Source organism: Geotrypetes seraphini, chromosome 4, assembly GCF_902459505.1.
Source record: "Geotrypetes seraphini chromosome 4, aGeoSer1.1, whole genome shotgun sequence".
Lineage (NCBI taxonomy): Eukaryota > Metazoa > Chordata > Amphibia > Gymnophiona > Dermophiidae > Geotrypetes > Geotrypetes seraphini.
In genome coordinates, this window is record NC_047087.1 from 144,426,874 (window position 1) to 144,444,406 (window position 17,533).

The 17,533-nt window shown below is 46.7% G+C and overlaps 1 protein-coding gene across 2 annotated transcripts in view; it reads right to left on the reverse strand.

Annotated features, from left to right (window-relative positions):
* HERPUD1 (homocysteine inducible ER protein with ubiquitin like domain 1) overlaps positions 1-17,127 on the reverse strand; it is a 140,190-nt gene extending 123,063 nt beyond the window's left edge. Inside the window, exon 1 of one of the 2 annotated variants that reach the window (XM_033943137.1) lies at positions 16,850-17,127. In XM_033943137.1, coding sequence (XP_033799028.1) covers positions 16,850-17,002 — 153 coding nt within the window. In that variant the 5' untranslated portion in view covers positions 17,003-17,127. The remainder of the gene's footprint in view (positions 1-16,849) is intronic. The other variant, XM_033943136.1, reaches the window with a different exon arrangement.
* Positions 17,128-17,533: the final 406 nt, after the last annotated feature.

The following is a 17,533-nucleotide window of genomic DNA, read 5'->3' on the forward strand; positions in this document are numbered from 1 at the left end:
AAGGAGGGTGAAGGACACACCCACAGACAGGCCTTCAAAGGAGGGTGAAGGACACACCCACAGACAGGCCTTCAAAGGAGGGTGAAGGACACACCCACAGACAGGCCTTCAAAGGAGGGTGAAGGACACACCCACAGACAGGCCTTCAAAGGAGGGTGAAGGACACACCCACAGACAGGCCTTCAAAGGAGGGTGAAGGACACACACACAGACAGGCCTTCAAAGGAGGGTGACACACCCACACACAGACAGGCCTTCAAAGGAGGGTGACACACCCACACACAGACAGGCCTTCAAAGAAGGGTGACACACCCACACACAGACAGGCCTTCAAAGAAGGGTGACACACCCACACACAGACAGGCCTTCAAAGAAGGGTGACACACCCACACACAGACAGGCCTTCAAAGAAGGGTGACACACCCACACACAGACAGGCCTTCAAAGAAGGGTGACACACCCACACACAGACAGGCCTTCAAAGAAGGGACACACCCACACACAGACAGGCCTTCAAAGGAGGGACACACCCACACAGGCCTTCAAAGGAGGGACACACCCACACAGGCCTTCAAAGTAGGGACACACCCACACAGGCCTTCAAAGGAGGGGGAAGGACACACCCACACACACAGACAGGCCTTCAAAGGAGGGGGAAGAACACACACAGACAGGTCTTCAAAGGAGGGTGAAGGACACACACAGACAGGCCTTCAAAGGAGGGTGAAGGACACACACACAGACAGGCCTTCAAAGGAGGGTGAAGGACACACACACAGAGAGGCCTTCAAAGAGGGGGGGGGTCACACACAGGCCTTCAAGGGGGGGATCACACACAGAAAGGCCTTCAAAGGGGGGGGCGCACACAGACAGGCCTTCAAAGGGGGGGGGGACACAAAGGGAGAGAATTTGGACACAAGGGATGGTGTGGAGGGTAGTTGGGAAAAGAAAGGGAGAGATGGTGAACCCTGGGGTGGTGGGGAAGGAGGGCGAGATGCTGGATGAAAGGTTAGTTAATAAAAGGTAGTTCTGTGGAGGAAGACGAAAAAAAGTTAAGATACCAGGCCTCCTGGGGAGGGAAAGGGAGGACAGAGATGGCAGATGGATGGTTAGCATGGAGAAAGAAGAAAGAAGGAGACCCTGGCAAGCAAGTTATCAGAAGACAATCAGAGCCTGGGACCAACAAGATTTGAATAATGACCAGACAACAAAAGGTAGAAAAACTAATTTTATTTTCTGTTTTGTGATTCCAATATGTCAGATTTGAAATGTGTATCCTGCCAGAGCTGGTGTTAAACCGAACGCGAGTTAGGATTTAACAGAGAGGAAAAGTATTTTGTTTATTTTGTTTACACCACAGCGCCAGTGTGGTTAGGAGAAGGCAAAGGGGGAATAAAATAAACCCACCAGGATGTTTGGAAAAAACCAAACACCCAATTGGGCAGGAAAATCGAATCAAAAAAAACAATTCAATAGGCTGAATCGAATCGAAATTTTTCCTTAATCGTGCAGCACTAGTTGGGGCTGAAGAAGGGAAGAAGAGTGCTGTGTGTGTATGCTGTCAAGAGTGCTAGCTGTGTGTTGTGAGGTGGAAGAGATACAGCTGGGTGTCATGTTGTACAGTTGCAGGTAGAGCGTTGGTGTCTTTACCACATCCCTACACAATTGCATAAATGCCTATGCACAATTTTCCACTCCGTCCAACAAAGAAAGAAATCTATGTACTCCAAGGGCCAGATTCTTGAAATGGTGCCCTCATTCCAGAGCTTCCTTTCAAATAAAAGACTTGATTAATGTGCATTTACACCACATAGGTATTTAAATATCATATCGCCTTTTCTGCCTTTCCTCTAAAGCAGTGTCTCGCAATCTTTCTCAAGCCGGGGCACACTAAATCTAGTGTCTGCGGCTCGAGACACCTGTAAGTACGTGACATCGCTGTGATGTCACATGCAAACACGACATCATGCAACGTCCATGCATGCAAAAAGGCCCTTCGAATGGACCCTGCGCCAGCAGTGGAGGGTGCCTGCAAGGAAAAGGGCCGGAGAGAAGGAGAGGTGCTGGTGCCGGCTGATTTCCTACAGGATGTGCCTCTCTTTGTGAGAGGCACGTCCTGTAGGCAGTCAGCCAGCACTTCTCCTCCTCAGTGTGCTGTGGCACACTTGAAATCTCAGGAGGCACACTGGTGTGCTGCAGCACACAGTTTGCAATATGCTGCTCTAAAGTTTACATATTAAGATTTTTAAGTCTGTCCCCATACGCCTTATGATGAAGACCACACACCATTTTAGTAGCCTTCCTCTGGATTGACTCCATCCTTTTTATATCTTTTTGAAGGTGTGTTCTCCAGAACTGTACTCAATATTCTAAATGAGGTCTCACCAGAGTTTTATACAAGGGCATCAATACCTCCTTTTTCCTACTGGCCATACCACTTCCTATGCACCCTAGCATACTTCTAGCTTTTCCCATCACCTTTTCAACCTGTTTGGCCATCTTGGTCTCAACTCTTCCGTTGTGTACTTGGAGAGGCATAATAATAAATTTAAAAAATTCATCTGTCCCTTTTTGGCCAAAGGCTTTAAGCGCTCAAAGTAGACAGCAGGGAATGTCCATTCTGCAGCAGGAAATGTTCATTCTTGAAAAAAGCAGAGTCTGAGGTCCATAGGAGTTAAAACAAGGGTCCCTGCAGACATCACACCATGGCTGCTTTCTTTTTAATACTATAAAAAAAGCAGGGTATTAGATTTAACTTCCTGGTAATCACTCAAATACTATACATAAATTACCCTCTAATCTATAATAACGCTAAGCGCGCATGCGCACTCCTACCTGCGTGATACGTAGGTTTGTGGCCGGCAGGAGTGCGCATGCGCGCTTACAACGGCCCCACACTTGCGGACCCCAAGGAAATATTGTGCGGTCTGGCCATCTCCCTTATACTCCACGCCCGAAGTTTATTTTTAAGTTCAAAGCCGCGGTGGCAGCTCCTCTCACGAACCACGCCTGCGTTGGAGAAGGCTTCTGATGCAGGCGGGGATCGTGAGAGGAGCCGTCGCAGCACCTTTAAACTTAAAAAATAACTCCGGCAAGGGACTAAGGGAGCCGGCCAGACCATGGGAAGGGAAGGGGGGAAATACCACTGCTGCACAGCACAGAAGTGGAGGGGGAGGGAAATACCGCTGCTGCACAGAGAAGTGGAGGGGGAGGAAATGCTGCTGCAGCTTCTGCACAGGGAAGTGAGGGGGAGGGAAATGCTGCTGCACAGGGAAATGGAGGGGGAGGAAATGCTGCTGCAGCTTCTGCACAGGGAAGTGAGGGGGAGGGAAATGCTGCTGCACAGGGAAATGGAGGGGGAGGGAATGCTGCTGCAGCTTCTGCACAGGGAAGGGGGAGGGAAATGCTGCTGCACAAGGAAGTGGGGTGGGGAAATGATGCTGCACAGGGAAATGGAGAGGGAGGGAATGCTACTGCGGCAGCTGCACAGGGAAGTGGGGGGAGGGAAATGCTGCTGCTGCATAGGTGGCAGGGAGAGAGACAGATAGAAAGAAAGACAGACAGAGACAGCAGGAGGGAGGTGAAAGAAAGGAAGAAAGATAGACAGGGAGAGAGACAAAGCAGAAAGAAAGACAGACAAACATTGTAGCACCCGTTAATGCAACAGGCTTAAAGACTAATTAATTTATAATTCTTTATTGTAAATATTTTTAAAAATCATTCTACATACATAACGTTATATAACCTCAATCACAAAATAAATATGAACAAAGCAAAATAAAGTGCTCAGTGAACCAACCGGCCCTTAAGGCTTAAATCATGTACTCATGAAGTTCTGTTGACTTTTACTCTTCTTTATGTTTTAAAAGTCCATTTTAGAGATTAGATTAGTTCTAATTGCTCTTATTGCATAGTTCAGGTTCCTTCAGCACAGCCATGCCCAGTGCAAGATAAAATGACTTAGTGTTCATGCATAATATCCATTAAAATCTGTCTTCTAAAGACCTTTCAATTCATTTCCACATAACCACATCTTCTGTTACTGCCTGATGCCACCAACTCAAGCTGCGTTTCAACACAATCGTCATCAGGGGGTTTTAAGTGTTACTGCATTTTTCTGTTGGCACTTTTATTTTGTTCATCTTGGGCAAGTTACTTTATTCACCATATCCTTGTTGAAAGAGAAGGGGCAGCCACAGTGGAGCTACAGATACAGGCCTCCTGGTTGTTGGTCCTTCTCAGCTGCAGCAGGGATCTATCAGTTGCTGTCAGCATTTGCCAAACAATCCCCAGCCCTTTCTTTTTAAGGCAGTATGCTTTAGAGCTACAGGATCTTTGTTTTACCCAGACCTATAAACTGCAGCCAAAGATGTACCAAACTATCCAAGTCCATTTTCTGACTTTTGAAGACAAGGTTGGTACTGGTTCACAGACAAAAAGTTAATTGGACTCAATAGGAAATTCATGCATAGGACAGTATAGTTTTGAAATATCCTATTCTAGGATCCTAATACCTTAATTTTTAAGCTATTTAAATAAAAATAAAGGAAGGCTTATACAAGATCCTCAATTTAAAAAGCAGACACAGGGGTCTACAAGCTGAACACCTGGAACAAGAATCACATCACACCTTATTATGTCAGTCACAAAAGTGTTTCCTAGATTACATTTAGAGTCATATCTTAGATGACAAAAAAAACAAACAAACACTACTGCTTTGTTTATTCAATTTTCTATACTGTTTTCCCACAGCATAGTGCTGGAATGGGGAAGGCCATGGCCTCCACAAAAATTGCCGGTAGTAATAAGGTCAACAGGGATTCTGCGGCGGGCAGAGAAACACCAATTGAGGCGGCACCCTCAACACTCTCAAGGGAGCGGCATCTTGCTGTCGACCAGTGTACCTGCTGGTTGGCTCTCTGCTGCATCCCTTCTGACATCTACTCCTCCCTCCCCCCCCCGTGCATCTACCCTGAATTTCTTGTAACACTTATAGGCAGTCGATTCAGTGTCTTCTCTCCAATGCGAACCCACCCCAGTGGAAATAGGAATTTGTTAGAGGACGGGCCGCAATAGAGAGAAGACGCTGAAGCCATTGGCAGAGTGAGCCTGCCAATCAGTTCCGCCTCCCAGCAAGTGTTACAAGAAATTCAGGGTAGACTTGCCGGGGGTGGGGTGGTAGAAAGGAGCAGATGTCGGGAAAGGGACGCAGCAGGGAGCCTGCTTAGAAATAAGGCCCCTCCTGAAACATTTAAGATTCGGGGGAGAGGTAGAAGTTGGACTCAAATGAGGGAAGGTGGGAAGAGATGTGAGACTCAGGAATGGGGTAAGGGAGGGAGGGATGAAAAGATGTCAGAATTGTGAGGGACAGGGAGAGTGGAAGATTAGTGTATACCTTAGATAATCTTCTGTTAGTCCCTGGAGGATTCCATACGATAGGTGTTCAATCCCAACCCGCAGTCCGGGTGTTGCAAAATTCACATCTTTTCAGAACACATGCTGTACTCCCCCTAATGAAACTGAGCCTGGAGCACCCGTTGTCCCAGGAAGGGTGGATGTGGACCCCCCTGTTGACAGAAAATTGTCTCAACTACAATCATTGGGACGAAAGTGCATGAGTTGTTGCTAGGCCAAGGGGCAGAGCTGAGAACTGGAAATGCTGATGCAAATGCAGAAACCTGTGTTGCTCTTGGGAGATTGAAATATGGAGGAAAATCTCTGGGAGATCCAAGGACAATAGAAACTCTCCTGGAGACAGCAGCTAGCAGTGAACTCCGTTGACCACTCAGAAAAGGGGAATTTGTAAGAAGTGGTGACCAACCATAGAACCAGAATGTCTCCAAATCACTGAGCTCTTCTAGCACGAGGAAGTATAAGGAGCATCCGCCAAAGCCCTCAGTCCTGGTACTGGAACAGGTTCAAGCATTCCAAAAACTAAGAGGCACTCTAGAATATTGCAGACCCCTACACTGTTGCCAGCAACTTGCCTAAGTCCATAAACCAAGCCAGAGGCAGGCAAAGTAGGATTAACAAATGCCTGAAAGTTGAATTCATGCTGACAAAACAGTAAAGAAAGACAGCCTATGAGTGCCCCTGTGTGGAAACCACACCCACCCCAGCTAACATCAGCACTGGGGGTTTTTGTGTGTGCACGTGGCATAGTCACTGCACAGGAACCCAAGGACGCCTGGAATTGGAACCATGGTAATGGAGACATAGCCCTGTGAATGTCTCTAGGAGGAAAAATCTGAATATCCCTGATGATACCTGCAGGAGAAACAAAGATAACAGCCAGTGAAAATGGATTACAGGGAGCAATAGAGGGCAGCGAGCACAACACCTGAGAAGAGGTCAACTCGACCTATAATGATAAGAATCCAGCCCTTGAAAGGACGGTCGCTAAAGAACCTCGAGGCAGCGTCTGCATCCAAAGCCAAGTCTAAAGAGACCGGCGCTCAGACTATACCAGCAGAACATGTATTAAGGCTCAAAAGAGATCATAAAGGATGCCCGGCACTGCAGCCATACCAACTTGTACCAGCAGAGAATAGGCATGCACCACAATAGGGAATGCATTGCACATGCCAGAATGACAAATATGTGCCAGAAATGAAGTGGCCACTGCCACTCGGCTACCTGAGGATGCTAAAAAAGAATAGTTTGTATCACAACAGTTTCCTGTGATCCTGAGACCTCTGAAACTTCACACCCCAGCACTAGGGAGGGCTGCGTGCTGGAAACCTGCACAACAGAATCTACCTACATAGAAACATGATGGCAGATAAAGGCCAAATGGCCCATCTAGTCTGCCCATCCACAGTAACCATTATCTCTTTCTCTCTCTGAGATCCCAAGTGCCTATCACAGGCCCTCTTGAATTCAGACAGTCTGTTTCCACCACCTCTTCTGGGAGAGTGTTCCACGCATCTACCACCCTTTCCATAAAAAAAAGTATTTCCTCAGATTACTTCGGAGCCTATCACCTCTTAACTTCAACCTATGCCCTCATTGCAGAGTTTCATTTCAAATGAAGGAGACTTGATTCATGCACATTTATATTATGTATGTATTTAAACGACTGTAGAGAAAACAAGGAAAAAATCCAACAAGGGCTGCAGTGAAATAAAACAAACGAGAAAACAAAAAAATAAAACTGTGTTTATTATATCAAATATAAATGCAGTTAACATTACCACCCTTTGAAGACAAACTTAAGAACCTGTTTTGCTTTTAGCAAGTTATCGCCGTAAGTATCGGTGCACGATTGATTCTACATTTATACAGGCTTCTGTTTATCATCAATTTAAATTGCGGTTCATTTCAAACCTTCCCAAACCTGGACCCCTGAAGAGGTTTGTCTTCAAAGGGTGGTAATATTAACTGCATTTATATTTGATATAATAAACAGCCTGCATCATGTACATACTGTCTGCAGTTTTGTTTTCGTTTTCCTGTATTTAAATGACTTATATCTCCCCTCTTCCACCTTTCCTCCAAAGTATACAGATTGGGGATTTCATATGCCTTATCACGAAGACCACACACTATTTTAGTAGCCTTCCTCTGGACCGACTCCATCCTTTTTATATCTTTTTGAAGTTGTGGCCTCCAGAATTGTACACAATATTCTAAATGAGGTCTCAGAGTTTTATACAGAGGCATCAATACCTCCTTTTTCCTATTGGCCATACCTCTCCCTATGGAACCTAGCATCCTTCTAGATTTCAACCTCAGGCTGTTCAGACCTGCCAAAGTAGGATTCAGGAGATAAAGTGGAGACATAGCTGTAGCAGATCAGAAAACATTGTCTGGAGATCACATTGTGCTGAAACCTGTCGCAGGATCTGTGGACGGAATGGAAAAGGCACATGAGATCGGACCAGGATCAAAGCCTGGAAAGTGAAAAACCTAAATAGAGCTCTTTAGATCAGCTGTAAAGATGACAGAAGCCTGTTGAAAATGCAAAGAAGGATCAGAAACTCCAAATCTAGTCGCTCAGGGAGGCCGAAGAAACTAGTCTCAGCAAAAGCAGCAGCCAGATCCAAATTAATTAGTGGCAGGAGAAAGAAGATACAGAAAATCTGCATGGCAACTATTGCAATTGAAATCTGGCATGGCTAGAGAAGAGAGCTCCTAAAAGGAAGCTTTGCCATAAACCGAAAAAGCCCCAACGCACCCACCAGCTGCGTCAAACAAGTGGGGTCTTATGAAACACCATTCAAATGAGCCGAATAAAATCCGGTGATAAGCCCATTCCACAAACATGGCAGGGCACTGTTGAGGTACATGTGATGTGTCAAGAGTCCTCAGACTCTTAACGCAGGCAAACTGCACCAGACTTCAGAACGGCCCCCGGGTGAGCTTTTCTTTGGGAGGTACAGACCCAGGCCAGTTCCCGAGAACAAGGAGGCGGCAGAGTATGAAACGCATGCCCCCTCCCCCCTACACGCTATAGCATGCATTTCAAATCTGCTGATCCAGCACCCATCAGGCTCAATCAATGTCCATATCCAATAGATTAGGGGCTGGGGAGTCCATCCCAATCAATTTTGAGTCAAATTGAGGGGGTTTTGAGGCAGAATTTAAAGTTAGGTGGACAAGGAAAGGCAGAGGGGATATGGACTGGGGGGGCAGAAGGGGAGAGGGAGGAGATGGAGAGATGTACTTGTGGGAGGGAGAAAGAGGAAGGAAACGAGGGTGGAGTAAGCCATAAGGAGGGGAGATACCAGAAATGGTGGATCCATGTAGAAGAGCCGTCAAGAAGATGAGTGAGCAAAATAATGAGTATACGAGGGTAGAAATGTGGTAATGGGAAGCAGGTAAAAGGGAATAAGAGGATGAGAAATGTGAAAGCTAGGGGATGAGGAGGAGGAGATAGAGTTGATTAGATAAAAAATAAAAAGGAATAAAGCAATGCTCCCTCTAAGCTGCTTGGTCACGCACATTTTAGTAGCAGGCCGCGCAGCCAGCACATCAGGACCTCTGGTCATATTCTGCTGCTGCTGCCTGTGGCTTTGTGAAAAATGAAGAGCAGCTGGAAGAAAGGAGGCAGCAATCTACTTGGATATCTTAGAGCCAGTCAGAACACAAGTATACACCCTTGGGAAGGGGCACAAACTTGGGACAAAGGCTGGAAGGGAGGGGGTAGGAAATGAGACATAGAATGGGAGGATGGAGGGAGGAAGGGAAAGATGCTGAAGTAAGGGAGGGATTGTCAAGAATGGTGTGAGTGAGAGGGAAAGATGGTGTACATGAGGGAAAGGAAGAAAGGAGAATTGTTGGACATGGTGGGAGATGAGAGAGAGATGAGAGAAATGTTGAACGTGGTGATGGAGAAGTGACAATGGGACAGAAGAAAATGGATGCCAGAGGGAGAAATGTTAGACATGGCAGTGGAAGGAATGGAGAGAGAGATGTGGCATGGTATTGGAGGGCGGTGATAGGAGAAATGTTGGGCATGAGGCTGGTGGGCAGGGGTGAAAGATGCTGCACACAATCTGAGGGATAGGAGAGGGAGAAATGTTGGATGTGGCAGTAGAAGGAGTTGGAGAGATGCACCCTGGATCCCTCTCTCTTTTCCCATTCGCTTTGCAGCAAGGGAGGGCATAAAAGAAAGATGGTGGATAATGAGAGAGGGAGACATTACACATGGGTGGAGGAAAGGAAGAAATGCTGTGCAAGTGTTGGGAGGGGAAAAAGAGCATGCTTTGTGTAGTTTAATTTTGTGGTTACCATTAAGTGTTAAGATTATATTTTGTGTATATGAAAAATGAATGGAAAAAATTGCATCTATTATGGGGCAGGGTGTGGGATGGAGTTGGGCATGATCTGGGGTGGTGCTTGGGCGTTCTGAGGCAGGGGCTAGGGCAGAGCTTTTGGGACCCCCCCCAAAAAAAAAAAAGCATTCCACTGCCTATGCCAGGGTAATGGTGGGATTAAGGCCAGGATTCTCCCAAAAATGTGTTAATAAGCGACATCTGCTAACACAGCAGCTTTGATAACGGATTGAAAAAAGCGATATATAACATCGGAGGTGATCAGTGGAGTGCCGTAGGGCTCAGTCCTAGGTCCACTCCTTTTCAACATATTCATAGGGGATCTGACTGAAGGGCTTCAAGGTAAAATAACACTATTCGCCGATGACGCCAAACTATATAATAAAGTAAGTTGAATGCAGTTTACAGAATTATATGGCGCAGGACCTGCTTACATTGGAAAGTTGGTCCTCAACCTGGCAGCTAGGCTTCAATGCTAAGAAATGTAAGGCCATGCACCTCGGAAGCGGAAATCCATGCAGGACGTACTTCTTGAACGGAGAAACTTTAACTAGGACTTCAGCAGAACGAGATTTAGGAGTAATCATCAGTGCAGACATGAAAACTGCCAATCAAGTGGAGAAGGCTTCATCTAAGGCAAGGCAGATATTGGGTTGTATCAATAGAAGTTTCGTCAGCCGAAAGCCTGAAGTCATAATGCTGTTGTACAGGGCCATGGCGAGACCTCATCTGGAGTACAGTGTGCAATTCTGGAGGCCACATTACAGTAAAGATGTGCGCAGAATTGAATCGGTTCAGCGGACAGCCACCAGGATGATCTTGGGGCTCAAGGGTTTCTCGTACGAAAAGAGACTGAACAAATTGCAGCTCTACACTCTCGAGAAACGTAGGGAGAGGGGAGACATGATCGAAACATTTAAGTACCTCACGGGACGTGTCGAAGTGGAAGATGATATTTTCTTTCTCAAGGGACCCTCGGCCACAAGAGGGCACCCGCTCAAACTCAGGGGCGGAAAATTTCATGGCGACACCAGAAAGTATTTCTTCAGAGAGAGTGGTTGATCATTGGAACAAGCTTCCAGTGCAGGTGATCGAGGCAGACAGCGTGCCAGACTTTAAGAATAAATGCGATACCCATGTGGGATCCCTACGAGGGTCAAGATAAGGAAATTGGGTCATTAGGGCATAGACAGGGGGTGGGTAAGCAGAGTGGGCAGACTTGATGGGCTGTAGCCCTTTTCTGCCGTCATCTTCTATGTTTCTATATTTGTAAAAAAAAAAATAAAGTCACACATGCAAAGTTCTAAAAAAAAAAAAAAAATAATAAATTGCACCTGCAAATGAGGTCAACAGACAGCCGTGAAGATTTGCTAAATTTCATGTCTGGGCCAATCAGAGCATAGGACCCTCCCCAGTGCATCTTAAGATGCACCGGGGAGGGGAAGGCCCATTTTGGACAATGCAGGCCAGCTGGAAGGAGGGAATCCGCATTCCTCAGGTCATCTACTTAAGAGGTAAGGGGGAGGAAGCGTCAGAGGCGGAGGTGTTGTATGGCGGGGAGGGGGATCACTTGGCAGCGGAAGAGAGTGGGCAACACTCCCGCTACAGGAGGCGTATTTGGCCGGGCAGCGGCAGGAATTTCTTGGCAATGAGAGAGATCAGCATCTCTCCTACTGCAGGGGGGTGTTGCCACTGTTGCAGGGAGGAGAGAGTTTGCCACCACTGAGGAGGAGGAGGGGGGAAGTAGGGGTTATGTTCCATAACACGGTTTTCTAGCAGTCTCCGACACCGTCATGCCTTTACCTGCACCCCTGGACCAGTCACTTATTTTTGCCAAATGTCAGTGCCGCTTTTCTATAATGGCTAGATTGTGAGCCCATCGGGACAGAGATGGAAAATGCTTGAGTACCTGATTGTAAAACCGCTTAGATAACCTTGATAGGCGGTATATAAAATCCTAATAAACTTGAAACTCGGCATTTTTTAAGAATTCAGAGGGCTCATTTCAATGTTGAAGAGCTCATTTGTATGTCATTGTCTGAGACTGCTACCATACCTTCCCCCAAAATAAGACAGTGTCATTAATTTGGGGCCCAAAAAAGGCACTAGGTCTTATTTTCGGGAAGGGCTTATTTTTTCATGTACATGATCACCTCTCCCTGCCTCTCCTTCACCTCAATTCTTCCTCTTTCCTTTCCCCCACATGTGCAATATTTTTCCTCCCCTCTCACCTATCCCCATGTGCCTTCCCTCTGCAGCATCTTTCTGTGCCTCCATCCCTCCCATCCCCCTGTGCAGCAAAACCTTTGCCCAGCTTCCATCCTTCCCTCGTGCAGCAAAACCCTTGCCCAGCTTCCCTCCTATCCTCCCTCCCATCCCTCGTGCAGCAGAACCCTTGAGCACCCGCCGCTGAACCGCCAAACCCCTGCTGACCCTCCATCCTTCCCTCTCAACTGATCCCCGCTGACCGTGACCATAAATACCTTCCGGCAGAGGAATGTCAGGCCAGCAGCACTCACAGGCTGCTTCGTGGCCTTCTCGCTGGGGCCTTCTGTGTACTGATGACATCAGTAACGTGGCACACAGAAGGCCCCAGCGAAGAGGCTATGAAGCAGCCTATGAGTGCTGCTGGCCCGACACTCCTCTGCTGCAAAGTATTTATGGTCGCGGTCGGTGGGGATAGGTTGGGAGGGAAGGATGGAGGGTCAGCATGGATTCAGCGGTTCGTCTGCACGGTGGGATGGGGCGGGGGAAGCACAGCTGCTTATGACTAGGGTTTATTTTCAAAGGTAGGGCTTATTTTCAGGGAAACACAGTAGAAAGCTCGCTATTGACGGAGAAACCTTCTACACAGTGTGCAGCCAAGAAGACAAACAGGATGCTAGGAATTATTTTTAAAAATGAATGGTAAGCAAGATTAAGAACGTTATAATGCCCCTGATGTGACCTCACCTCACCTGGTCCAGAATACAGCTGCTAGATTGATTTTCAGGAAATCCAAGTTTGATCATGTGACCCCACTGCTTTATAATCCCCACTGGCTCCCTGTATATTTTAGAATTCAGTTTAAATGTGCCTGTGTCACTTAAAATCCTCTGTGGTATTTTTACTCCCCTAGTTCCTTTATCTTGGAACTCTAATAGATTCTCTTTTGCAAGGGGTGATCAACAATTCAAGTTGTCCTGTCCATCTAGTAAAGGTATTAAAAGAATCAAGACACTTGGTAAATCTCTGTCTTAAGTTTACTTGACTTTGGAAAGACCTTCCACTTCGCTTAAGTTCTGGTTACCTTCCCTTTTTTTGTAAGTTTCCGAAAACCATTCTGTTTACTAAACATTTTGGAAACTAATCTTTCTTGTTAATTCTCTATATGCCCTTATTGGCCTAACTTAATCATTGTAAACTGAGTCAAGCTTTCCTGGATTGAAGTCTCAGTATACAAAACTAAGCATTAGATTAGATTAGTATTGCCTTCAATTATGGTCTCCCTATCTCAAGAAAGATATAGTGACACTAGAAAAGGCTCAAAGAAGAGCAACCAAGATGATAAAGGGGATGGAACTCCTCTCGTATAAAGAAAGACTAAAAAGGTCAGAGCTCTTTAGTTTAGAAAAGAGGTGGTTGAGGAGAAATATGATGGAAGTCTACAAAATCCTGAGTTGAGTAGAACGGGTATAAGTGGATCAATTTTTCACTGTTAAATTACAAAGACTAGGGGACACTTAAAATACTTTTAAAACCAATAGGAGGAAATACTTTCAGTCAGAGAATAGTTAAGCTCTGGAATGCATTGCCAGAGGTTGTGGTAAGAGTGGATAGCGTAGCTGGTTTTAAGAGAGGTTTGGACAATTTCCTGGAGGAAAACTCCATAGTCTGTTATTGGGAGGGACATGGGGGAAGCCACTGTTTCCCCCGGATCGGTAGTATGGATTATTGCTACTCCTTGGATTTTGCCATATATTAGGCACCTGGATTGGCCACCCATGAGAACAGGCTACTGAGCTTGATGGACCATTGGTCTGACCCAGTAAGGCTATTCTTATGTTCTTATCAGTTTTGATAATCCACTGCTAAAATGTGTACAGGCTAAACCACAGTTCTTCAATCGCCAGTCCGCGGACCGGTGTCGGTCCTCAGAAAATTCCTGTCGGTCCATGCATGGCTGTCGAGATCGAGTCGGCGGTTAAATTTCCTGCCGACTGCGGTAGTGTAGGCGGAAGGCTGCTGTTCCACCCAGCCTTGGGCGATCAAGACAGGTTGCAGACGTCAGGGCCTTCCCTCTGTGAGTCTCACCTATTTGGAAACAGAAGTTGAAACAAAATAGGCAGGACTCGGAGAAAAGGTCCCGACGTCAGCAGCCTGTCTTGATCACTGCCCCTGCTGAGTTGCCGAAGGGGGCTGCGGGGAAGGTGCAGGTGGAAGGGAGATGGTCAGCGTGCACGGAAGCAAGTGGCTGTCTCCCCTCCCAGCAACTCTTATATTTGCCAGGACAGTGATTCACCAGCAACATCCTCTTTCCTCAGAGGCAACAACGGACCCAAGGCTGTCTAAGTAAATCGCTGTTTCAGGCAAGTACTGAGAGCTGCTGGAAGGGGAGGAAACCACTGTTGGATGCTGGGAAGCTGCTGGATAAAGGGAAAGCTACTACTGGATCTGGAGGGAGGTAGGAGAGATGCTGCTGGGAGGTGAGGAGGGAAAGGGATGAGAAGAGAGTTACTGTTGGATAGGGGAGGAGAGAAGGGAGAAGGAAAAAAGGAAGGAAACAGCTGGCAGGGAGAATGGAGAGATCAGATGAGAGAAAGGGGAGAGAAATGATTGAGAAAGTAGAGAGAGATTGATGCTGGAAAGGGGGGTCAGAGAAATGAGAGAGGGATAAAGATGCTAAATCTGGTATAGGAGAGATAAAAATGAAGAAAGCAGTGAAGCTGGAATGAATGATGTAAAAAGGAGACAGGAGGCAGAGGCTGGATGGAAAGGGGAGAAGGGCATAGAAAGAAGTCAGATACATATGGAAGGGGGAGAGGGGGAACAGGCAGATGCTGGATTGAAGAGACAAGGCAGACGCTGGAAGGAAAAGAGTGAAAAGAAGATGAAAGCAGAAACCAGAGACAGCAAAAGGTAGAAAAAAAATAATTTTATTTCTACTTTGTCATTGAATATCAGATTTGAAATATATATCCTGCTAGAGACATAAATGGGGACTGCAAATCCCAGGCAGTGCTTCTTTAGCTTCCAGCTGGCTTAGGGCTCTCTGAGACCAGGGGGCACTCCCCTAACACTATTCCTGTCATGTGTGACTGCAGTATTCTGTTAGCATGATATTTCTGTGTAGCATTCTGTAATAACTTGGCTTGTTCAGTTTTCTTGATAGTAGAGGGAATATTATATGTGAAGGGGAGGGGAGACAAGGGCTTTGTTGGTCCTTGCTATGTATATTTATATTTGTAAAATGACAATTGTACAGAATATTGTTTCTTTTTATACTTTAATAAAATACGTTCAATATAAAATCATAACTGCGGCTGGTGCAGATGGGATCAGATGGCTTGCAGAGACCAAGCTCACAAAGACGGGGCGGAAATTGTTTTTTTAAATTTCAGTCTTAGTAGTTTGTCGGTCCACAAAATAATTTTTATTTCTGCTGGTCCACAGGTGTAAAAAGGTTGAAGAACACTGGGCTAAACCATCTGTAAACAGTTTAGCGATAGTGTTAGTTTTGAGAATCTGGGCCTAATTGACTTGCCTAGGGTCACAAGGAGCAGTGGCAACACCCCCCTCCCCCAGCAGATGCCAATTCTCTCCCGCTGCCAAGAAATGCATGCCCCTGCCTGGCTGCGCACCCCTCCTGCAGCAGGAGAGATGCACACTCTCTCCTACTGGTGTGACCCTCCCCCCCACCTCCTCCTTACTTCTAAGTGGATAACCTGAGGGACACAGATTCCCTCCTTCCAGCTGGCCTGTGTCATCCAAAATGGGCCTTCCCCTCCCTGGTGTATCTTGGGATACATAAGGCTCTGATTGGCCCAGACACTTAAGGCCACTCCTAAGGGGCTAATCAGAGCCTTAGGCCCCTTCCCCGGTGCATATCAAGATGAGGGGAAGGCTCATTTTGGATGATGCAGGCCAGCTGGGAGAAGGGAATGTGCATCCCTCAGGTCACCCACTTAGCGGTAAGGGGGAGGGGTGTCAGAGATGGGGTGGATGGGGTCACTTGGCAGTGGGAGAGAATGGGCATCTCTCCTGCTGCAGGAGGGGCACGTCGCACGTGGCCAGGCGGTGGCAGGCGCTTCTTGGCAGTGGGAGAGAAATCTGCATCTCTCCTACTGCAGGGGGTGTGCGCGGCCGGGCAGCGTCAGGCATTTGACAGTGGGAGATAATCAGCAGGGGGGAATTGTTGGTTGGAAACAGGAGAGTGAATATTTCTCCTGCTGTTGTGCTGTTTTGTTGTTGGGTTTTTTTGTGTTTTTTTTGGGGGGGGTAGTATGCGTTTTATGGGCACATGCAAATTTAGCAACCATCGCTACTGTCCACTTACCTCATTTGCATGCGTGATTTTTTGAAAATGTCATTTTTCAATTCACCATCAAAACGGCTGCGTTAGACCATCGCTCTTTAAAGCGGTTTTTTGAGAATCTTGGCTTTGGTTAGTTGACAGATCGTGAAGGACACACTGCTTCAACAGTTCGACTACCACAGGTCGAACAAATGCTGAACGGAAAAATTATCTTGATGCCCTGTTTTTCAGAAGAACCCCTGCCGAGCGCATATCAATCAGCACGCCACAACTTCTGGCCATCAGTGTTAGAAGACAAGTAAGAGAATGCATCTCCAACAAGGCAGGTGAAAAGACGACCACTACCAAAACTATCCGCCAACAGCCTAGTAGTTTCCAGCCTCAGAAGAAAAGAGATAACACGCAGGGCAACAGATGAACGGCCTCAAAAGCCCCGTTCGTGTTTACATTTTCCCCACCCGATACACGATGTGAACAGATTCTCCTCAGGGCGTTAGGGAGTCCTCCATTCACAAGTAGCAGCTGTGACCCATGCCAAGCCCCAAACCATCACTCTTACCGGCTGGCCCGGGAACACCTGCCGCAGGTAAGCCTTAAGTTGCTGAACACTCCAGCTCCGTTGGGCTTCAATCAGCTGATCTTCCAGTTTCTGGTTCGGGCTTTTAATGACCAGAGTGACCGAGTCAGACAAGGGTTCAGCGGCAGCCTCCATCGTCGAAGAAAACAAGACACACCACTTAAAAAAAAAAAATAATAGATAAAACACCACTCTGAGCCTAAACACAACGTAACCAAAAATTACCACACGCCAAACGTTATTGCCTTTTAAGGATAAGCAACGCCCCGACAGCTGACTTTTATAACTGCTCTTGGCGTTCGCTATAGATTGTGTGGCTATAGCTGATTGGCTGCTCGCTTTCGCTGCCTAACGTGGCCCTGTAGCAATGTAGATTCGCCCCACGAGGCGTAGCTTTCCGCAGGCGATAGGTAGGGCTTGCTAATGTCTGACGCAATCTGTCGGCTGAGGCACCTCATGTAAATAGTGACGTGGAGGAGGCCAAGGATAGATAGGGTTATGTTTCTCGCTGTGATTGTGGGAGAGCTGCGCACTCTTACATCAGCTGCATGAGGTAGCAAGAAAAGCTCATGTATTTATGTGGTTAGTTATTCCACTTAATTACGGGCTTGTCTCTATAGTGGTGTTAACATTTTAGCTCGTATTATTCAGTAGTAGTTCAAAGTG